This window comes from Prinia subflava, chromosome Z (genome assembly GCF_021018805.1).
Source record: "Prinia subflava isolate CZ2003 ecotype Zambia chromosome Z, Cam_Psub_1.2, whole genome shotgun sequence".
Taxonomy (NCBI): domain Eukaryota; kingdom Metazoa; phylum Chordata; class Aves; order Passeriformes; family Cisticolidae; genus Prinia; species Prinia subflava.
Window position 1 is genome coordinate 86,097,030 of NC_086283.1, and position 24,302 is coordinate 86,121,331.

The 24,302-nt window shown below is 39.0% G+C and overlaps 1 protein-coding gene across 2 annotated transcripts in view; it reads left to right on the forward strand.

Moving 5' to 3' along the window:
• Positions 1-1,536: 1,536 nt before the first annotated feature.
• LOC134564659 (oncostatin-M-specific receptor subunit beta-like) overlaps positions 1,537-24,302 on the forward strand; it is a 32,225-nt gene continuing 9,459 nt past the window's right edge. Inside the window, exons 1-14 of one of the 2 annotated variants that reach the window (XM_063423653.1) lie at positions 1,537-2,917; positions 3,162-3,360; positions 5,444-5,558; positions 8,272-8,368; positions 12,698-12,861; positions 14,328-14,487; positions 15,985-16,257; positions 16,829-16,955; positions 18,216-18,373; positions 20,311-20,447; positions 21,705-21,858; positions 22,390-22,466; positions 22,886-23,108; positions 23,660-23,842. In XM_063423653.1, coding sequence (XP_063279723.1) covers positions 8,296-8,368; positions 12,698-12,861; positions 14,328-14,487; positions 15,985-16,257; positions 16,829-16,955; positions 18,216-18,373; positions 20,311-20,447; positions 21,705-21,858; positions 22,390-22,466; positions 22,886-23,108; positions 23,660-23,842 — 1,729 coding nt within the window. In that variant the 5' untranslated portion in view covers positions 1,537-2,917; positions 3,162-3,360; positions 5,444-5,558; positions 8,272-8,295. The remainder of the gene's footprint in view (positions 2,918-3,161; positions 3,361-5,443; positions 5,559-8,271; positions 8,369-12,697; positions 12,862-14,327; positions 14,488-15,984; positions 16,258-16,828; positions 16,956-18,215; positions 18,374-20,310; positions 20,448-21,704; positions 21,859-22,389; positions 22,467-22,885; positions 23,109-23,659; positions 23,843-24,302) is intronic. The other variant, XM_063423652.1, reaches the window with a different exon arrangement.

Consider the following 24,302-nt stretch of genomic DNA (forward strand, 5'->3'; position numbering starts at 1 on the left):
GAGACTCTGCAAGAAGAATACACATAACTGAAAATCAAGCAGTTAGTTATTGGCCAACAGAGAGGAGCTAGCTAGAGTTTAATGAGCTGCTAGACAAAGCATTACTATACTCACCACTCATGTTAAGCTACTCAAGAAGCCTTTGCTGAACAGGCAGGCATGAGTCGAAAGGGTAAAGGTCACATTCCACGGCTCTCTGGAGAGGAATCCCAGCATTTCTAACTTGCAGTCTTCCATCAACATTTAAAACACAACACAAGGGTTCACAGCTAGTCTAGTCCTCAACTAGACTGTCTAGCTCAACCAGGATTCCCCAACTTACATTTATCTTTATGATGTTATACCTTTCCATGCTGGTACGTTCCCTCTGAAATACTTGAATATCAACAATTTCATGTCCACAGCCCTACTTTCAAAACTCTCCACAGACGGCAGATTTTCGTAGCAGTCTGGATCAAGGCCCTGCAGGTGTTCTGTGTCAGAGATGGGCTTTTGGATACATGTACACAGGCAGTGAAACATCCACAAAAGGGGGTGAAACTCAGAGCTGTTCTTACAGACAAAGAGGGTGTCAGGTTGGATTGGATGCCTTCTAGGTCTTTCCAAACTACATTGCTATAACCTGGTTTATATAGAGAAGTTTGGTACCTGACTTGGGATTTTAAATTCTCTAGATTCTGTGACACTTGATAATTGAGATTCCAGGCTGTTTTGTGGATTTACCTTTGCTCTTCTCCTTGTATTTCAGTTTTTGCTGCTCAAATATCAGAAAATTGACAACTTACCTTGTGAAACACTTTCTGGCCAGGCATGAAATTCCTTACAAACATTATTCAATAACTCTTTAGGGTCTTTTTGGTTCTAATTAGTACCTTGAACATTATTTCTAACCAGCAGTGAATTCATAGGGTTATAAGGAAGCATTCAAAGGATAATACATTGTTCATTCTGGAACTTATGGATCATGTGGATCAGTAAAAGCAACATCAGATATTGTTGCTGGTACCAGAGAGCCACAGCAGAGTTGAAACAATTCAGAAAACATTAAATATATTTATAGATTTTAGAATGTATCTACACTAGAAACCTAAAAGAATAAATATTTTCAAACACAGATGAGAGTGCTCAAAGCACAAAAATGAGTTATCTTTAATATAGTATGTGCAAAGATTTTCTACCCCACATTTTATTTATTATATATAATCCAAAATCTACTTTCAAATATGCAATTGATAAATTTTGAGAAAGCTTTACTAATTATACTGTCTAGAAACATTAGAAGAAAGAACTTACTAGCATATTGCAGAGACTCGTTAACAAACATAAGAAAAAAAGAAAAGCTGAAATTTTGGCATCTAAACACAGACATCTGTTATTTGCATGTTCAGTAAGACTTAGCAGTTAGATGACCTTTCATGTGCGTCCTGCTCTGAATTCTGAAACAACAGTAAATGTCCAGCTGTGGTGCCTCCAGACCACATGCAGGCAATAAAAAATCAGTGACTCTCTGTGAAAAGTTCAGTTTATATGACTCACAAGACATGCACAGGAACTCTGTGGAAGAAATAGATGCAATTATTCAGAATACAGTCCTGAAGAATAAAACTATCCTTTGACTAGAAATCATATGCTTGACTAAAAAGCAACAGGGTTGTAAGAAATGGAATGCCTGACTAAGGAACAGGATGTTACTTGGCAGAGGGAAGTATGAGACATCCCTGAAATACAATGAGGCAGGGAACAACTGGATAGACAGCAGTTCAGAAAAGAAGGATCAAGGTGCTGAAGTGGACCACAAGTGAATGTTGGCAAAGCTGCTAGTACAAAAAAAAAAAAAAACAACAAAAAAACAAAAAAAACAAACAAACAAACAAACAAAAAACCAAAAAAGCAAATGTGCCTGAGGTATAAAAACCAGATAACCGATAAGGCTCAAAACTCTGCAGATTACATCTCTCTGATGAAAAGCAACAAGCTTCAAGAATTTGAGACAACCCAGAGGCAACCAAGGAAAAGAATTTCATAATAGGTACATTATATTTAATCTAAAAAAAAAAAAAAAAAAGAGAGAGAGAGAGAGAGAAAGAGACAGAAGACCTCCTTTACTTTAGTAGAAGTGCTATAAACCGGAAAAACCCTCACCATGAATGCTCTGGAAGGAATGCACAACAACTTTAAACAAAACTTTCTTATGGCTACATCAGAAGATGTAGCCAGGCAGCTTTTGGCATACTCTGAATGAGGCCAGTCATATGGGGACCCGCTACAGAAACATAGTCAACCCCTGGTCTCCCTTCATGCTTTATGTGATTTTTCGGCAGTGAAGAGTTTGCTCTGTGAGCCGTAGCCTCCCTTGACGCGGTTCCCGTGAGGGATCTCCTCAGACAGCTGCCTGCGGTAATGTGGCCCCGCACCACACTGGCCGCGGCCTGGCCCCGAGCCCCGCTGCGGGCACCGGGCCCTGCTCACCCCGTCCGCCTCGGCGGCCAGGGTGACCGTCCCTGCTCCGGAGACACAGGGACCCTGGGCCACGGCCCCAGAGAGGAAGGCGGCTTGGGGACATCCCTCCTGCCCGCCGGGGACTGGGCAGATGGAACGTGTCCGTTCTGTGTCCCTCGCGGTCCTCTCGGTGCACCCCTGCCCGCCGCCCTGCTCGGCGCACGCCGGACCCCGCAGCCCTGAGGCGGCCGGAGGAGAGGGCGGCTCGCGTTCAGCCTTTGGGAGCGCAGCCAAGGGAACCGGCTACGCTTCCCGGAGCCGGGGGAAGTCCCGGCCGGCTCCTCGAGGTGGGAGGAGGCACCGCCCTGCCCGGGGAGGGGCGGCCGAGCCGCTTCCCGGCACTGACCGGGGGGGCCGGCGCGTCCCGGCGCGGAGATCTGGCTGGCCCCGGCCGTGAGGGAGCTCCCGGCTGCCGCAGGTGAGTGATGCCGGTGTCCCCCTGTGTGGCAGCCCCCCCTTCCCTCAGTGACTCCCCGCTTCTCCTCCCCGTCCGCGGGCGTCCCGTCCGCCCTCCTGAGGGCAGCTCTGCCTGCCCCGCTGAGGAGCACCCACCGCGCCACCCCGGCGCTGGTTTTGAAGCGCGCTGTGGAGTTTTTACTTGAATTTTAGCACATCTGATGCTCTCTCTACCCTTTGCCCGCCCGTTTTCCCGTGTTTTGCAGGCACCCCTCGGTACGGCGTTGCGGGAGGGCTGGAGCGACGCCTCGTACCGCATCTCCGCCCTCCGGAAACCCGCCAGCATCATCGCATACCGATGAATTTAAGGCGCTTCACGACCGTCTAGTCTCCTCTGATTTCAGGATGCCACTGCTTAGCTACAACATAAAAGCTGTTGATTTGACTTGAGCAAAAATTACCTAGGTAGGGTACCTCGTGGGATGAGGATGCTGCACCTGTCAGAGATGATTAGGGTTTGGTTTCAACATCTGTGCCCACTGCTTCAAGATTATGACTTACTCAGAAGTGCGAGCCCAGCCCTTTAAATCCAGCATCACACGGGGAAAAGTTGTTGCTCCTGCTTTCTTTTAAGCAGCTGAAAGCCATTGCTTGATCTCAAGGCCATTTGTGTAAACAAGAAAACATGAATTCCAGTGTGTTTCCTGAATTTTTAGGAGTTTGACTATTTTTTTGGCATAATGTTTTTGCCTCTCCTTTTATATAAATTTTGTATGTCTGCACTAAACTGCACAGAGAAAACCAGATAGATCCCAACAGAGGTACAAGTAGATAATGCTGGAAAAATTGTTTCTCTACAATTGCTGACATTTGTTTTCTGATGGGGTAGGAGTAGTTTACCAAGTTCATTAATTGCTGTATAGTTTTAGCTCCCATTTTTCCCCTATTTCAGCTTCTTTTTTTGTTTGGATTCTTTGTGGGACCATGAAGTACATGTTTTTCTGTTTTGGTGGAGCTTTTTAGAAAAGCAATAGCATGCATCAAAGAGCTGTCTGTTTATCAAAACACAGGAGATAAAACTACCCTTCAGCAGTGAAGTTATTACAAGTGTATCAGACCTTAATTATAGAAATTACTTTGTTCTTTCTTATGCAGCCTTTAAAACTTCTCAGCCATTAAATTACAAAGGCTTATTAGGAGCTTTCAGTGTCTTATATACAGATGTATTTTGTGTACTAAGTGTAATTGAAGCCACCTTTAAAATTGCTTGGGAGAAAAAACCAAGTACAAGGACTAATGGAAAGATTCATCACTTTAGAATGTGGTATCTCAGATATTCGTTTTCTTTTTAGCATTCAGGATTGTTGACAATCAAATTCTCAATTTTCCATATAAAATGTGATGTTTGTTTTTAGACGGTATCTATTTAGCTGGGATGTTTTAGCAGATATTACTTTACCAACACTCCATGGGTTCTTGATGGATTGACACTCCTCCCTGTTTCAAGAAAACTGCCTCAGCTGGATGTCAGCTCTGCTCTTTTGGTTTTGCAAGGGATCTATTGGGAATTGCAGAAATCAGGAGAGCAGAGGCACTCTGTGTTGTAGTCTTTGTACAAGTCATTGACTTAGGGCCCTTCAGTTCCTTTCGACAGTTACCCAGTTTTCTGTTTAGGAGACAAAAAACTAAAGACAGCAGGAGGATTAGTAGCCTACCTGTGCTCCGCTTACTTTCTAGGGGTGCCTCTTTGTTGGCTGTGGATAGAGTTTATTAGATTTTGGCACTAAAATGTCACTTATATTATCAATCTTGTGTTGTGTGGTAGAAACTTGAATTTGTGATTCTGATCCTCAGTGGATAGAGTTTATTAGATTTTGGCACTAAAATGTCACTTACGTTATCAATCTTGTGTTGTGTGGCAGAAACTTGAATTTGTGATTCTGATCCTCAGTTTTTTTATGAACTAGAGGGGAATAACAACATAGGATGAACATTTTTATACGTATTATTATTTGATTTGCTCATTGATAATCTTCTTTCATGTCTGGTTTAGAAAAGCTTGTTCAGTCCATGGTGTTTATGAGTTGGTATCCATATCAAATACTCTTCATTAAGTATTCTGCAACTGGAAACATTTCTTTTCTCAGCCTGTGTACATGCTCATGTTCGTTTAAGGATTTGTCTTGTGCCTGGCAGCTGTTTTTAATAAGCAAAGCAAAGGGCAGTGAGAAAACAAAGTTGTATTAAATTAAATATGATTTGAAAGATGTGCATTTAGGAAGATTCTTCAAAATAGATTAACTCTGCAGTCAGCTTTGACTACATGTTTGTAGCAGGGGCTTCCTTTCATTACACACACGGGTGTTCCAGGTGCTGCAGCAGTGTGTGCACTGTACAGCTCCAACTCCCAGTCAATTGAATTTTGGTGCTTCAGGGACTTTGAAGTGGGGTTTGATGAAATGTTAATCTTTGGTGTGTTTAGTATGTAAATAATGAGAATTTCTTTTTAATTTCATCCATGTCATTACAAAAACGTTGGCTTGGACAGGACTTCAGGGATTATGTAAGCCAGCCTTTAGCTCTGAAAGAGAAATAGTCCACCTGGAGATATTTATTTCAAATATTCACTGACCCCTTACTTAAGGAAATTTCATTTCTCAAAGGTAATTTACTTCTATGCTCTCTCCACTTCTTTAAAGAGGAATGACTCCTCTTTAATTGTGTTTAGTCTGAACAACTCTTGTTCCTGCTGAATATTTTTTCAATTACTGTCAGGCCTCCAAAATAATTCTGCTCTATTTAAGTATCTATCAGTGCTGATTAATTTCAAGTTAGGCAGTATTTGTTTTGTCACATCCCAGGTTACATTTTTACAATAGGACAATTACAAGTAGACTATGAAGTTATGATTTAAAAAGCCCCAACAACTAGTGTTTTTAGCCTGAAGGCTGATAAAACCAAGGAAGTATGCTTTATTTCCCCCAGAGAATTTGAGTTTTTATAAGAGGAAAGAATGTATGCTAAAAATGAAAGATCTATTACTCAGCTAACTTCTGTAGTTCTGACAGATCACTTTGTGCCAAACTAACTTCTGCTTGCTACTCAGTATCTCCCCTTTTCTGGCTACCTGTCTTCATTGCCTTTGTTGTTCTATTTTCACTTTAAATTATGATTTTATAGAAGTACTTAATTATTGATAATATAGTATAAGTGCTTGACATGGCACAGCCTGTGTTGCTTCTTGCCATTAGTGAACTGGTGGTGTAAATGACTGGAGCTAGATAGTTAAATTAGACATTGGTTTCATAACAAAAGTTGAGAATGGTTCTTAAGAATATAAAAAAAGATTGGATTTTTTTCCAAATAGGAAATACTCTTAACAAATAGTCTAATATTTCAATATACCACACTACCTTCCCACTGTTTTTAATGTTGGATTTAAAAGATTCCTAACCAATGGGGCAAATTTTGAGTGTCCAACCCCAAAGATGTTTACAAAATTAGGAGTCTTGCAGGGCCAGGTTTTCATCATGCTGATATAATTAAGTCAGGAGATATGCTGCTGAACCTGACTACCCTTGTCTTAAATTGTCTAAGAGCAGATAATTGAGTCCTTTGACTTCGAAAGCAGATTTACTTTCATATTTTTCCTGGAGGGGAATAAAAAGGTTTGTAAGATTTGGCTTTGTATCTTAACATAATTTCATACAACTCAAATAACAACAATCTGCTGAAGGAGTTACCAGAAGTTTTAACATGATCTGCCTTGGAAAACTTTATTTTTTTGTGATTTACTTACCACTCTTTTGTGTATATTGTCTTGTTTATTCCAGACAATACATAACAAATTATTTTCCTTTTTAGGTGCTAAAAAACTCTTGGAGAATATAGAAAAAATAAGATTTCCCTAAATCAGTTCTTGGAATAGTACAGTAGTTGCATGTGAATCAGGCCTAGCTTCTCAAAAATATTTCGATTCTTCATACATGGTAATCTTAGTGTTATACGAATACTTCTGAGGATATTTGTTTAGTGGCAGGAAAGACTGCAGAAACTTATGCATTAGGCAAGATAACACTCACCTAGTAAACAGGGGAGCCTCCATGTGAAGCATTTGAGCTCACAAGAAGTTTGGGCACACTGCTGCAAGGTTACTTGTTGTGTACCTTGAGCTCTGGGTTGCAACGCTGCATGCAGGACTGTTCTACAGTGTTTGTGTGGCCTTTAGAAACGTATTTTTTAAAAAAAATTGAAGTCTTTTATCCTTCTGAGTAATTCAGAGCTTCTCAAAACCATTAAATCTAATTAAACTTATTAGACTTAAGAGTCTGCAGCTCTGAGGTATTAAATCATAAGTTTTCTGCTAGAAATAAATTTTGTAGTGAATTCGTGGCCCTTCTGAAATCTGTAATTGTTCTGTTCTAGCTTCAGTGGATACAGGTCATTTTGGTTATCTCCTGCTAAGCCGTTGCAATTTCTGTTAAGAAGTAGTGATAGAAGACTATCAGTATTCTGCACAGCTTCAGAGGTGTAAAATGTACAAGTTTTGTGTTAAAGATAGCTGTATCAATTGTCCTGTTCCTGTTGTTTGTTCTCTTTGTACCCTCTGTGCCTGAGAGCTTTAACCATACTGCAGCCTGATGTTTAGCTCTCCCTTCTGCGTGGGGGGATTTGGTGGTGGTTCATTCTTCTGAGATCTAACGTACAGTCAGTCCTTCAAAACTGGGCTGTGCAAGTCAGAGTTTCATCCTGGCACAGCATGAATGTTAATGCTGTAAATGGAATGCAAGATAGAGCTCTGTGGCTCTTGAGATGATAGTCTATCTGGGAATGGAACTTGCTAAGACTTGATATGTGTGTTTCATCTCCAGTCTAACTAAAGCTCTCCATATATCGTATCTTGGGTGCTGACAGAGGAGTCTGCTGGGTTCATCAGTCAGGCTGTAGGTGGAGCAGAAATCACAAGGTGTTTTGCACTTTTAATGCTCTTTTCCCCTGTTAGGATGGCTATCTTCTTGTGCAGAAAGAAAGCCAAAATATATTAGGACAAATTTCTACTTCAGTATTTATTTGAAATAAGTGGATAAAAACCATTAAAGATATTGTGTGATTTATTTATTTAGACTCAATTGATTTCTGTGGCTGTAGTGGTACTTTGCTATAACTAGGTCCTAAAAACAAGAGGTTTATTTTTCTTCATTCCTTATCTTTCTTTGTGCGTTCTTCCTGAATTTCTCCTAAGCTTCCTGGAGACTATGTGATTGGGTTTTTATTTATTCATTCTTAAATATAGTAATGTTATCTGGACTATTGTTTGGCATGCTGCATTTCTCCTGAAAGAAACAAATAAATAAAAATGCTTTCTTTGCTATTAAGTCTTATGCAGGAAAAGGTGGATGAATGATGAATCACTGCATGATTCTGGCACTACTGCTCCCCCTGAGGATGTGCTACATGACATACTCACAGCAAGGTAAATGTCTGAATGTTTGATTTTTTTATTTGGAAGCAATCTACAGCAACTGAAGCTTTCAACTTCCTGGTTTGTAAGTCTCGGATTAAGCAACGTGTCACACATTTAATGAAATTATTCTCTTTGGTATGGTGATGGAGCAACTTTCATTATTACATATTGTGACTCCATTATGCAAAATTACCTCTTGAATTAACACCTTGCAATGATGTGAAGCCAAAGTGCATTTATTTATTGACTCTTCCTCTTTCTCCTATGATCTGTACTGTCATCTTCAAATAATTTATTTCCTCTTTGACAACTTTAATGTTTTTTGCTTTTTTTCCTTTCTTTTTTTGTCTCATTCTGAAGACTTCAGCATTTCTGTTGGCTCTTTTCTGATTGGGCCACAGGATTCCGGGACCAGTTGTTTATTTTTTACACGTCACATATTTATCCGATACAAATAAAAAAAGCAAATATATGTATTTGAAGTTGAATATAATGGTAACTTTCCAGAAGACTGTGTATTTTACTGCAAAAATATTTCTTGTGTACTTGCTGCTAGCAATAGCTTTTTGGTATATCTCCATTAAAAGAAAAAAGAAAATTTTTAATTGGCCTTTCTGTGACCATCACTAAGAAGGTAGACCTCACCAGGCTCTACTCTGCATTATTGAAATTTTATTGTCTTTTTTTAAGCTGATGAAGAAGGAAGAGAGATGTTTGGGTTTTATAAAATATATTTATTATCAGACTGAAGGGTAATATATCTCTTTCAGACATTTTTTTCTCTCTTCAACTTTGAAATTCATGTGTTCACACACCCCTCACCCAGGTCTCAGTTTTGAGAGTTATTATTAGGTCTCCTAGAATGGCAAAACTTTGTAATGCAGTCAAGTCCAAACAATTACTTCATTACAAGAACTTGGTCAGTTGTTGTCACATGCAATTTTTCAGGAATAAAATTAGTCTCTATTGTTAATCATAACTATTCACATGGTCTTGAGTTAGCTTGCAAGTTAAAACAAGTCTTAAAATGCTTTGGTTACTTAATTTGGCCTAGAGAGAATATTGTTACTGTGAATGCTGGAAATACTTCCACATGTTAAAATTATGCTACAAAGTTCTTTAATACCTACTTTGTAACTTGGTGGTTATCAAAATTTTGGATATATCCTTAACTGTATTGTTTCTTCTATTTTTTAGTACTGTGTATAAGCTCCAACTGATGATCTAGACTGTCTTATGCCAGACTCTGGGGAAAACAAAATAGCGTGGGGTGTGAACTGATATGTCGTCTAGCTGAAAAGAGGGGCACTTGTACAGATGGAGAAAAACCAGAAACTAATTACACCTTTGCAGTTTTTTTGTCAAGCTAATTAAATTGCAGGTGGAAGTATTCTTTACAGTGAGAAAAGGGATATTTTCTTTTGCACTAAAAGAAACAGATGCAGAGAGGAGATGCAGGCTCATGATCAATGCAACAGACGTAATAGTGACACTTGCAATTAGAGTTTGCTAGAAAAAGAGCAGAAAGAGGATAAGGAAATTTAGAAGATATGTAGAAGTTTCTTTTAATGGTACACCCTGAAACAGAAAGGGGTTTCTGCCAACCAGCTGGCTTTTCTTTCAAGTGTATTTATTTCCTTTCCCTGGACTCTTACTTTGTGCCATTGAATTTCAGTGACAAACTAGCAGGGTCCTTTCCTTCTCCCAGTTCCTCTCTTCCTGTATTGCTTCAGCTGTACAGACAGAAAAAACAATAATGCCAAGGCCCAGAGTTCTAGATCAGCTTGTGTATGTGAAATGAGACCCTCCAAGAGATTTAGTACACAGTGCTTCAGGAAAAGATGAATGTACTAGTAAGGTTACCAGAAAATGAGCAGCTAAGATTACATACTGGAGACAAACAATTACAGTCAATTCTTTAGCATGAGTGAGATTTTAACAGTGTTTATCTTGTTTTGATGTGAAAGTCTGTAAAATGCAGGGAAGTGAAATGTGTTTTGTCCTATCTTCCAAAAACAAAGTGATACTCCACTTCCACAGTTAATTTTATGCATCGCTGTGTTGTTTTGGTTGTTCTGGCTCCTTGCCTAGTCATTTCTTGGCAATGAAGCTAATAAAATTTCTTTCTTCGTGTAAAACCTAAAATTAATGCTCTGTCATCATTCATTGAAATTTAGCCCCAAGTCTTCCACCTTGTTTATTCAGTTTCAGACAGTAATTTTCATAGCTACTGGGTTTCCAGTATAAAACTGATGCCCACTGTTTTTCAAAAGCAGCTATGAAGCAGCAGATACATGTTTTTAAGGACCATGTCATTACCATAGACAAAAAGGAAATTTTATTTCTGCATGTGAAACATTTCACACTTACCTCACGGAGTCACTTAGGCTGTCAATTCTATTTTCACATAATTTACATGTTAATCATTTCCTGTTAATTATATATTAAGACTGCAGTGAGACTTCATAGAAGGTGTGTTGCATATATTTCTTTTCTCCAAAACACTTGAAGATACCACAGGCCTGGTTCTGCGACCACGTGTTTGAACATTGAAACTTGATTTCTTCTCCAAGCTTATCTGAAGATGCCTGTAGCAGTAGTTTCCTCTAGATGGAAAGCATATGGTTTTCATTTTGTGGACTTCTACTACCCTTGAAAATGCAATAGGTTAAAAAAATCCCAACAGAGTTTTTGAATGATTTGCTAAAAAGAGAATCTGTTTTTTCCAGCAGTTTCGAATAACTTTGTACTAATGGCAAAATACATTCTTTCCTCCATCTATTCTTTAATTATAGTCTGGACTTACATAAACAACAAAGTTGAGTCAGTGCCTGTATTCTCATAATTAAAAAAAAATGCTTATAAAGTTTTATTTGCTTCCTTTGATTGACCGGAGATTATTATAACTGCTGCTTCTCTTGAGCCTTTCATTTTTTCTCCTAATGTAAAAAATTCCTGTGTTAGAAAACTGCTGCACAGAGGTTAGGGTAATGCAGATACTTCAGGATAAATTGCAGAATGATTTGGATATGTGATGGTTACCAGAAGCATCTATCAAAAGGTAGATTTTCAGTCTAAATCTCCTGAATACTTGTGTTTCTGCTAGTGATACCTGGCAAAAGTCTCAGGTAGCTCAGTGGGCAAAGTGTGTCTGGGAGACAGGAGTGGAGGTGGCAGTTTTGTGAGGGGGCACTTCTGAGGTCACTTAATCCGTCATGTCCCTGATGACTCTGGCTGTAATGTGGCAGGAATGCGTAGTGAATTCTATTTTATTAAAAGGTGCAGCTGTTCTTGTGACTTTTTTTTTCTGTGTCTTGGTTAGGAGAAACGTTTTACCTTATCCTTTTGCAGCCAACAGAAGCACCCTGGAAAGCATTTGTGGCAAAAGAAAAGGCCTAGTTACTCGGGTGTTTCAGCTCCCTGGCTTCATTAACAACCAGATCAAATTTAGGAGTTTATGTTTGTTTGTTTAGTTTTCAGGAAGTAGAGAAATGACAAATCAGTGAGTGCTACATTTAATCTCTTCCAACAGTTAGGGTTTCAGGGAAGAGTCACAAAGGAATCGTCTAAAAAGAGGAACCATTTACAGGGTGATTTGTGGTTTTTTAGCAGAACAATCTTGCAGGCCTTTCATATCCCAACACCAAAAGGGGCTTCAGTGTGACTTTTAAACTTAACTTTATCATGTTATGGTCTGGAATTAAATCCAGACCAAGAGAAGGATGCAAGTGCCATTAGAACTAGATGTCTAATTCCAGTAGAAGAATCCACAGCCATCACCTAAGCTCTGTATAGAGCCACTGGGAATGTGCTTAATACTAGACTATCATCTAAGCTGGCTACTGGAGGGAAACCCTTAACCTATTCCATTCAAATAATGGTTTTGCATTAACTGATTTAGTCTGGATTAAATCAGAGATCAAAACTGAGCCCAGAGCTTCTTCCCTAATGATATGAAGCCTTGCTGGGGTTTGAGATTTTTTTGGATTTAATCCCTCTTAATAAATTATATTGTTCCTCTTTGTAAGATTATGAAGGAATGGATCTGTATTCCCATGAAACAGCCAGTAAATTGAGAGCATAAATAAATTAAACTGCATACCAAATATCATGGTATGGAGCTATTGAATCGATTCAGGAACCTCTTTTTAGCCTGCTAATTCCTTAAGAAGAAGAATTATCTTTCCTTTTGTCATCAGCATAGGTCCCGATCACTTTTGTTTTTTCTTCAGAACCATCTGGTGTGGAACCTATCTTACCTCTAACTGCTTTTTTTTCCAGATTTGCTTTTTAACTTAGCTAGACAGTAATATTTTTGTGCCCTTTTTGTGCTCCTAGAATCTGATGTGTTTCCCGTAACATACCTTAACGTTTCCAAGGATTTGGATCTTCAGCGGCTGCTGGTGCAATGGGATGTTGTCAAATCAGCGCATGATGCTGAACTGGCAATATCTTTTGAGATACAAGTCCGTCGAAGTGATGAAGCTGCTACTGTGTGGACAGTAGGTGTACTTAGAAAAGAAGTGTACTAGTCATTTACAATGATGGAAGATGTGGTGATGTTTCTTTGCAAAGTCCCTGTCCTGATAGTTTTCCTTAACTTCCAAACCAGCAACATTTTCTGAAGAAGAGATCACCTAAATAAATAGCCTTAGGCCTGTTCTGGGTGTTTTTCTGTTTGTGACTTCTGTATGGGAACAGTCTCCAAAGAAAATTTAGAACTTAGTAAAACTAAAAAACTGCACTGGCTATTTAGAGTTGCTATTTGTCAGAAAGTACATGAAACAGACAAGGCCTTATTTTTCTGAAATCAGTGATCAATAAAATAAGATAGGTGTTGTTAAAAATCACAGCTTACTTTGATCACCCTAGTTGGTGGTGTTTTGTCTCTGAGTTTGAAGAACCATGTCTTCACTGCAAATTAGCTTTATGCAGTTCTGAAGATTCTTACGACTGATACGCTGGACAGGGTTTTTAGCCCAGTGAGTAGATCTGACCCTGGAGTCAGTAACTGGAGCCATATAGCTACAAACAGTTAAATTCTGGGTGTTTTGAAGTGTCCTTCAACAAATTCTTATTAACTTTTTGGAAAGAAGTAAAAGTGCTTCAAATCCAGGAATGTAGTTTGTTTTGTTATTTGTAATAAACATGACAAGTTACTTTGGATGTCCAAAGAACCAATAAAGAAACACTCTGAATCTACTCATACCAGAGTGTGGACAGCCTTTATAACTTCTAGAGCAGTGCGCACATTCCTCAGGTTTGTAACTGAGAAATTAAATTTTGAACTGATGCCGGGGTTTTTCTCAGAGCAGGGTTGATGTGAGAGTGCAGGTGTTGCCGGTGGAAAGCAGTACTGTAGAGAAGTTTCTACTGGTCAGTGTGAGTCAGGGCTTTGGCACAAAAGCCTTCGAGCAGCACAGATCTGTACGCTGAGAATCTGGAATGGTTGCTATAAGTATTGAAATATGTAGAATGATAGAATCTCATAGGTTAGAAAAACTTTAAGATCATTGAGTCCAGCCATTAACCCAGCCCTACCAAGTCCACACTAAACCACATCTCTAAATGCTGAATCTGCACATCTTTTAAATCACTCCAGGAATGGTGACTCCACCACAGGGATATGTAACCCAGAGCATTAGGATGCATTTGTAGGCAGCAAGCTTATGCAACAGCAGACACAAGTAACCTACTGAAAGTCTCTGAGAGCAAATCCATGTCACAACAATCAGGATCTCACTCTCAAATATATCAGCACATCAGTCACTCTACCACTGCTAGCACAGATCCTTAGGCAGCTGTTTAGCTGACTAGTTACTTACTGTGAGTTCACATGTAGATAGTGGAGCCATTCATTTTCAAAAGCATTTTTTGCCTTTAAACTTTCTCACTGCTTTTGATTGTATTTCCAAATCTTCATGTTGCTATGTTTTCAATACTTTGCTTTACTGCTCTTTCATTGTAGAAGTTTCATAATGTCACACTTGATAAACTGAGAAAGCCTCTTCATTGGACATGGCATTCGGACATACCTTTGGAATGTATGTCACATGCTGTGAGAATCAGGAGCAAGGCAGAAGCATCAAAAATCTGGAGTCAGTGGAGTTTGTGGGAGACTGTCCCAGGTAAGCAAAACAAGACTTTGCAATTTGGGGGTTTCTTTCAAGTATAAAGCTAGTTTGTAATTTGCCAGTGAATGTAACTGTGGAGGACAGTTCAGGAGAGATGGCATCACATCAAGAGTCCATTTGCTCTAAGCACTAACCAATTCCTTGTATTTTACTGGCAATAATAGCAGTGCTTCAGCCATTGCTATAATTTAGAGTATCTTCCTAAGCTAGTAGACTGAAAGTTTTAGAGTTCCTTTTTTTTTTACCCACACTTCAAAAAAATGTTGGAGTGACATGGGATCTTGGATAGGCACATCCCTGGCCCAGGCTCAGGGAAAGGAGGGGAAGAACATAGCTAGGGGCTACATGATCTGATGAATGTGTTGCTTTTGTCTGGGATTCATAGCTTAAATTGGTATTACAGAAGGAGAGAGAAAGGAGCAAGTCAGCTCCTTATTTGACTTGGAATGAATGTCTTGTGAATTATATGAGAATAAACAGGGAGTGAACTAATAATGTAATTAATGACATCACAAAATTTATCTTTTTTTTTTGATTACAATGTCTTGCTAGAGCAGTTTGCTTTGCAGAGAATAATATGTTTATTATATATGAATTAATATGTTTAAACAAAATATGTAACTACTTTAGAAAATGTGACTGTTGTGATTTTATAATGAAACACTTATTTGGAGCAGCAAGGGCTTTTAGATATTGGAGACATCATGTGTATAAAAGAGGCATCACAGGGATGTTCATACTTGGACTGTGACACTTATCTGCCTCTTATTATATAATGAGCAGTGGTCTTGCAAATAATGCAAGACTCTCTTTTTTGTCCCACAATCTCCTCAGTCTTGGAGATTTTATTTTTTTCAGTTGCAAGTGAATGAGGCTCAAAAATACTATTTTTTGGTCACAAACTGATCCCACATTACAGACCAAATTTAGAGCTCTCTGAAAGACAGTAACTCTACATGTCATCAGGTTCTTGGATCTAATGCCTGACAGTAGATTTTACCTGTGTGGTATGTGTAAAAAACTGAGTCACCTAAATTCCACAAACTTTTCCATCCAATAAACAGTCCAACATAGAAAGCTATGGGAGTCTCATTCCAAGCTGATTATCCCCTCACTGATCTAGTTCAGTGTATGTTGACTCCTCTTAGCTGAGCTCTGCAGAGTCAGCAGACCATGATGTTTTTGTAGCCCCCTGCTCCAAGTCTTCAAGAGCAGGCATTTTGAATATAAGCAACAGCCTGTGCATAGGAGCAGGGGGTGGTATTCTGTCTGGGGACAGAACATTTTTGTTTTCTTTAAGTGAAAGACAGTAAAGCAGATTTAGTCGCTTAGGTAGTTGGTGGGACTACGTTACATGTTTATGAGTTTAAGAGAAAGGTATTATTACATGTGAAATTCATCTCTTTATTGGGAAGAATACTAAATAAAAGTCTATGAGTGGATAAGATAACATTAGCAATTTCTTGATTTTTTTTTGTTTTTAATTTGCAGGCCTGGACATTTCAAATAGAAGTGGGCCACAAATCTTTCCAAAAGAAAAAATTTTAGCAGAAGGCTCTGATATCACTCTGTGCTGCATAGCAGGGAAAGGTCATACCATTAAGGAATTCTCTGTATACCCAGCTGCTGGTGTTTTCAAGCACATAAACAGTCAAGTCAGACTTCTCACTGTGGAAAATCTATCACACGAAAAAGGGTCTAACATTCATGTCTACTGTTATGATGAAGATGAGCAGTTACATCAGGCAGCTTTCTTTGTGGGTAGTAAGTGAAGACCTTGTTATAGTTTTATTTTCCTCTTGTTAATAACTCAAGAATGACTTCAGGAAAAACAGAATGGGAAAATAAGCTTGCTGTAAGTTGTCATGGTTTTGTCATCTTTGGCTGAACTCTGACATGAGATCTGTAAACTTATATAGAGAAAGTAGGAAAGAACAGCATTAAATGAATTGACCTTATGACAGGTGGTTGATTCATAAATATACCCTCACATTTAGGAGTTCAGCTTCATTGTCTGTATGCATGTGGTAAAAACTCAGCAGTCTCCTTTTCAAAGGCTAATAGATAGAAAAGAGTACAGATTGAATAAATATATGGATGAGTATAAAAAAAGTTAGTAGAGTATAAAAGTGTTTGAGTGCTGTTGACTCATGGCATTAACCTGACTACAGGTGCAGAGTGGTCATTGAATAAGTGTAATTTCAGTAATAAGATCTGTAGTAAACCAGACTTCATACTTATCCATTATTTCTACCTTGTTAATGTATTTAAAAGGTTGACGAGTTTTGCCTTGACTGCCATGATATTGGTTTTTTTGGTTATTTTGTCTGACAAGAACCCCCTGATACACCTGAAGATTTTTCCTGCCAAACTCAAGACATGAAAAGAGTAACATGTACTTGGAGAGAAGGAGAGACCTATCTCTATGGAGAGAATTCACCACGATACACCTTGTCTGAAACGTAAGTCTCGCTTTTATATTACCCCTGATCTGTCCTGTACAAAACAGTTCCTTCTTTCCCTTAAAATCTGTGGAAATGCTTGTGCATGTAATTAGCTGCTTGCCTTTTTCCACCTCACTGATCACTTATTTAGCAAAGCTTGAGCAGTGCAGAACTGCTCTGGATCAGATTAGCTATAACAAAGTAGACAGTCCTTTAGATCAAGTTCTGCCTGATAAAGCTTATTCTAGCCATTCTTTTCAGTTAATATGTTTGTATATTGTTCAGTAGATATGAAGACATCCTGAAATCAGGGTGTAGACAACTTAAAAGTATAACATAATTATTGGGTAGCACACAAAATAGATAACTAGGATCTGATCAGCTGGTAGGCTGTCATGATCCATTGACACTAATGCTGACTCAGAGTTAGCACTCTGCCTGATTAACCTCCCTAGTTATTTTCCTTTAGGATTTTAGAGCTTTACAAGCTGATGTTTTCCTTCCCGAGCCCTTGAGCTACTGACAATCCTACCTCAAATGTCCCTCATGTGTCTGTAACTTCTGTAGTTTCAGCTGGCTTCTTTACTTTAAAAAAAAAATCACAACAGAAAATCTTCATACTTTCTCATAGCTCTTTCTTAGCTCTGAGTGAAGCCTGCACAGCTGTGGCACATCAGACATGGCCCTTACATGAGGAGAGGGGCTTTACAGCAAGGCCTGCAGAGAAAGGGAAACTGCAGAGAAAGGGAAACTCAGGACAGATACCTCATAATCACAACAAAAGTTCATCAAAAGATCTCAGCAGAGAACAGCATCGCACATACCTACTCCTGCCTCTGCATCATTCACTTCTGTTAAGACACTATAATGGTGATTTAAAAATGGAAGGTTAGAAGATGCACTTCAAGACGCAGTTGAAATTACAACTTCATTTAAAAGCTTAATGGCAAACATGTAAATTATTTAAGTCTTGGCAAATAAGTCTCTGGTTTAGACTATCCATAATAAAATTTCTAAAAGCAATATAGCTGTATCTTAAAAACACAGACCTGGATTTCAAAGGAAACTTTCATTTAGGAGTATTTGTATTCATCATATTTCAGGCTAAGGGAAAGGAGTGTTTGACTTCTTATATAAGAAGGCCCCTCAGGCTTATTTTTCATGATGCTGTATTCTAGTTGGACATCAGAAATTTACAAGATCTATGTTGATTGTATATTATGGAAAACATCTTTCTCTCTCTTTGCACCACCTCCTACCTCTCCCTTTCTTTGATAGGTCATCCCAGAACACAACTCTGTGCAAGGCAAGTTGTTCTCAGCAGTGCTCTTGCTCTTGGGATATAGGCCAGCAGTGGATCTGGAATGTCACAGTGACTGTGGAAAACCCACTGGGAAAGAAAACTGCCACAGATGTTTTTGATGTAAATCACAGAAGTAAGGTTTTTTTAATATATCTTTGTTTAGGGCCTTTTTTTGCTCCTTCTGAGCTTGATACTTCTGTGTCCCAGTTTAAAGTATGAAAGTCCTTGATTTTTATCTTCACAGTTTAATTACTTACCTCTAATAGTGCTATAGTTACCTGTGCTATAGTTACCTGCTCTCTCTTCAGTTTCAGTTTTGGAAAGTTGTATTAAAGGTAGAAAGCAGCTTTATTCCAAAGGTCAGATTTGGTTATTGGAATGACCCCTTAATTTCAAGAGTTGCTGCTTTCCTGAAGCTGGTTAATGGAAGAGAAAGCAAAATGATGGAAGGATGTAAAATGGGGAGTTTAAGCAAAATATCGGTTTAGGTTACTTGGGAATTGATATGATTTGAGGTGTGATACACATGTGAGAGCTATTGCTGGGAAAGAAGTGATGGTGCTAACCTGCTTTTGGTCCTAATATGGGACAGTAACCTCCACTGTGCTACTGCAGTTCATTGGTGACAAAAGCCAGGTTATTCTCTGAGCAGTATCTAATGGCTGGTCCCATAAATTCCTTCCTACTCCTGCCTCAAAACAACTGAGTATTTCTTCAGTCTCCAGCAGTATTTCCAGTTCTCCTTGAGTCCTCTTCAGTGTTCCTCAGGTCCTCTGGCTGCCCCTCTTACCTGTTTGAAGGAGTAGGAGGCAATGTGCTTTGTGCAGCTCAAAGCTGACAGGACAATGGCCTAGGAGGCTGTTGGTGGAGCTGCTGCATCCTGGCACTGCTTCATTCCTCAGAGGCATTGCCGACAGTTTTGCTAGCCACGCTTTTTTATATGAGGGAACTTATGTTAAATGTCTGTTAGATTTGTCTCAGAGAGGCATGAGAATTCTAAAAATTGATTATCTGGTTGTTTGGAAGTGGAAGAAATGGGTCAAGAAAGTGGAGGAGCAAACTGACAGGTTGTAGGGAGACATGACAATGTCATAAATTCAGTTTTCATGGGATGTCATGCTAGAATAGTTTATATTCAATGTGATAAGTACATTAAAATTTTGCTACAATATTCTTTTCCCAGTACTAATGATAGTTGCATGTTAAAGAAATTATCTATAATATGTGTGATGAGTTAAGTTTTTAAATAGTGGTTCCTGTAAAATCTTTCATGTTTTCTCTGATCCTGCAAATGTTTATATTAGAATTTTCCTTACTTAAAGGATGACAATAAGTATAGGAAAATGTACATCCATTGTTTCCAATTCTGCATGTAGTAGTTTGGACCGTCTATGTCAAATAAAACTCTTTTGAGTATGAAAGTCCTCAATTTGTATTTCATGGAGTAGTGTAATTCAAGAATGTAATTTGTGAAATTTTAGGATAAATGGCCAAGGGTGTAAGCATAACCCTCACTTGCATTGTGTGCCCTCACATTGCATTGCATGCCTTACTATTACACTGATAATATGGTAGAGTTTGAGATTAGCTTCACTTGCTGAATACTCTTACACAACAGTAAGGGATCTCAGAAATCTTTTGGAAGAAGTAGCATTGACACTGTTTACCAGAGGGTAACTACTGACAGGAGTTAGTGTTGGAGTTGTAAGATTTCTGTCAAAGAGGCCCAATTCTAGGGTGTAGAAATGTGTCAAATGTTACCATGTTACATCAGGGGTTTCTGCCAGGTCCTGAATTAAAGAATTTTATTGGTTTCAAATGGCTCTCCTCCTTTTGTCCGTGATGTTTTAAAACATTTTTAAGTCAGCACAAGGGGTTTTTTTAACCTTGTGTAACATTTGTTTATATTTACATTCTGAAGTGAAGTTTTATAATTTATATGTGTTTCTTCTACATTAGGAGAAAAATCTATATTTTTTATTTGCTTTTACTATTCAGCTAAAATATCTTAACATACTCTATTGCATATATTTTATGTTTTAAGAGCTAACTCAGATTTTCCATTGGCAGTGTATCCCACTGCACCTTTCCAGGTTTTGGCAGATTGCACAGATACAGAAATTACATTACGTTGGAATTATAAAAACAATGAAATTGAACTCTTTTGTCAGACTGAAGTGCTCCAACCTGACGGCAAAGTAGAACTGGTATGAAACCTGAATTTCCTAAACAAAAACATAGTGAGGATCTTTCTGATGTGATTAAAAAATAATTCCCCAGCAATACAAATACTTTGTAAATCCTGTGAGCATGTTGATGTGTCTGTTTTCTGGATTTGTTTGCTTCCCAAGCTCTACACTGATTATGTGGTTGATGTGGGCAGCCACTGTTGGCTCTAATTCACGCTCCAAACACTGCCTGTACCCTGGCATGGTGTGACTGGTCTGACTGTGTGGCTCAGTGCTCTGCTGAATGGGTTCTGAGATTTGTTGAAGTTAATGAAAACACTGAAGGGCCTAATAATTGTAAAGTTGTATAATATATTATATATATATATATATATTAGCTACTGGTAATCTTGATTTGTTTTATTGCTTATGCTATTTCAGACACAACAGAGCAGTGTTGTAGATTTCTTTTGTATCAGTCCAAGCTCTTTCTGTGTGCTATTGACATAGATGTTGATGGTAGTGAGTCTGGTTTTTAGTGATGGAATCCCAGAACCATTTTCCTTCCCTTCCTCTTCAATCTCTTTGAAGATTATTTGAGTAGATTCCTTATCTTGTTCCACCTCTTTCACATGGTAATGTGGAATGATAAGGTTGATGGACTCCTTGCCTGTTTACTGTCACTTCTCTGTAGCTCTTTTCTTAGAAGGCAGCTTCCCTCTAGCACACTGAAAGGGACAGTGAAGATCACAGTCAAGCTGCATTCTATCTTGATTGTAGCTTAAAAGCTGTCAGATCAAGTGACCACTGCAGTTCAGTGCAGGAGACAGTTTTGAGGAAAGGCTTAAAAGCATGCTGACTTTTTGATTCTTACCAGAACTCACTCTGTCTCTTAGGAGAGTGGGGTGAAGACTGGGAAAAAAAATGCAAAGAAAGGAGGCTGTAGATTGCTCTGCATAGATCTGGAACAACATTGTGCTTTCATATGAGATAATAACCCAAGACTCTATGAGGGCAAGATATCAATAAATTCCCTCTTGGATGTAATACATACTAATGTGGAAGGTTCTGAGTGACTCAGTTACACAGAGGTGGCTTCCAGCCCTCATTTTGGATCTCCCACTGTTTTGAGCTTGTGCATTATCTGCTTTTTTTGATAGTTGTTCTATGACTATCTTTCCCAAGTGAAGCTTAACTGGCTCTTGCTGGTCTAGAGGAAGAGCTGTTTTCTCAGAGAAGAGCACTCGCTGATGCTGCTGTTCTGAGCTGTGCCTGCTGTGTCTTTGTGTTTTGCAGCACAACAGCTCCGTGGCGGACGCAAAGCGCGTCACAGTGCGCGGGCTGCAGCCGTACACGGAGTACGCGGCCAGGGCGCGCTGCGCGGCGGCCAAGCACTTCTGGAGGTGGAGCGAGTGGAGCTCCACCCTGACCACCAGAACAAGGGAAGGAAGTATGTCCAACCCATTGAGAAGCAAAGTTTGAGGGGTGTTTCTTGCTTGCCACCTCTCTTTGCTGTTTGTTGTTACCCTTCCACTGTGTAGCTAAAGCAGAGGCCTTTTGCGTGCATAAAAGAAACACGCTGAGCAAACTTCAAGGTGATGACTTCTTAAATAATTGTCGGCCTACCTGCTAGTCTCAAACGTTCCCTCCAGTGCAGCCAGTGGGAAATCCAGTTGACTGGGAAGATGGAGAGACTGAGTTACAGTGCCCTGTGAGGCCTGGAGGAATGGTGCAGAGGTGGGAACAAGAGTCTGATGACTGCAAGCAAAGATTTTCTAGGGAAATTAAGCAGACTTTAATTCATAAAAAGGAATAAAGGGAAAATAGTGTTAAGGATAATGTTTGGGCAAGATCTGGGAGTGATGGGAAAAAGGAGGTGTTGTGAGTGGAATTTCTTCAAATGGGAGGAAGCAGTTAAACTGCCTATCCTTTCAACACCCAGAACATTCTCATTTTTCTTGTTTTGCTATATTTATTGCAGCTCCCTCAGGGAAACTGGACATATGGAGGGAAATAACACCAGTCCTGGGGGGACGAAGTGTGACATTGTTCTGGAAGGTGAGACATCCCTACAGAAATAGAAACAAAGTCCTTCATAAAGAGATTGGAAATTTCTCCCATGATTTGTGTGCAGCTGATAGCAATTCAGTATGAAAATGTCATACAAATCTAAAACAGATTGTATAAAAAATATCTCGGAACACATATGATGGTGTGCTGTCCTGGAATTTCAATTCTGTCTTATTCAAAGACATAAAATTCTGTTTTTCTAAGTACTAGAACACAAGACAGATCCCATTACCAAGATTTCTACATTTCCATTTCAACAGTATGTGTAGAAATGTATGGAAACAAGTGTTTATATCCCTACAGAAATAACCTATCCTGCTAGTTATTTAAAATTCTGAATGATCCTCATACTTTACCAGTAAAATGTACTAAGTTATTGTTCTCTTTCTCCATATTTTTTTTCTCAGCAAACACCAAGTTTTCAAGCAAATGGAAAAATTATTTCATATGAAATAACCTGGGAAAAAATAGAAAACGGCTCCAAGCCTGAAAGCATCTCATTTTCTTCAGTCTACAATAGCACAAGGATTTTCATTGATAACCATTCCTACAGAATCAGTATCGTGGCAAAGAACAGTGTTAATTTTTCACTTCCTTCAGTATTGATCATCTCTGGAGCTACAGATAACAGTAGGAGTATTTTCAGTTATAATTACATTATTAGAGTTTTATTTCTACCTGTTTTGAGTGAAGTCATAATTTATCATCTTGGGCAACAAATTAACCTTGCCTCTTAACTCATGCCACTTCTGTCTGAAAATTACAATTGTATTTTCTCCTACAGGGTGGCAGCTGTCTGTTTATTAAGCTTAGGTGCAGAGAGTGTCTTCACAGAGCAGCATACATGTAGCCTAAAACTAGGGCCTCAGACCCTCAGTAGGAGCCTTGATGGTGCAGCCAGTGTCAGTGTGATGAACCTTTTGTGACTCTCTGACACTGCATTTCTGCAGCTGATTTTTTTTTTTTTTTGGTGAATATGCAGTAATAATTACTGGTTTCTGAGCTGTCAGCTTTCAGCATGTGAAAGAACTCTTATGTTATTTACTGAAGGAATGCAACTCTTTTATTGTTGTTTTCAACTGGTTAGTATAGGAAATGTATTGATCTTCTTCTATCAGACTTCATGAGTCTGAAGTGTCATGCAGGATAATAATAAGAGATTCTGTTTTGTTCATTCCTAGGCACCAAAGAGCTTAAGGAAGGACAGGTTAATGGTACAGATGATGGCGTTTTTATGTCCTGGGAGCCCAGAAGTATATTTGACAGTTACATTATTGATTGGTGTAACTTTCCCAGGTTGCAGCCTTGTGATTTTCAGTGGAAGAGATTTGGACCCAACACTTCCAGTGCTGTGATCAGCTCAGGTGAAAGCCAAACAACTATTCCTTCTGACTGTGCAGCAGTCCTTCAAGCTGTGGGCATTACTTGAATTTAGGAAACAAGTAATTTGTTAAATATTTTGAATAGTGAATTCTGTGCTGTGCAGGTGTAATTCTTCAAAGACATGTGGCATCATGTTTTTCCTACTAAATTAATTAGACAAGACAAATGTACCAGAACCATTAAGCCTTGGAAGGCAGCACACTATATTAGAAAAACAAACACAATATTTTAGACAAAACCTCTTCTGGGTGGCTTATTGCAGCATCTTGAAGGAGGATGGTGAGGTTAATGAAGCGATTAAAACAATTCAGCAAAAGAGATGCAGAAGGGAACTCTATCCTTTCTGTAACATGGATCAGAAGTTTAGACTTGGACAATTTAAACCCACGGTGTAGCGAGAGGTTTGGTGCTGTCAGTGTGCCACAAATGATGTGTCTCAGC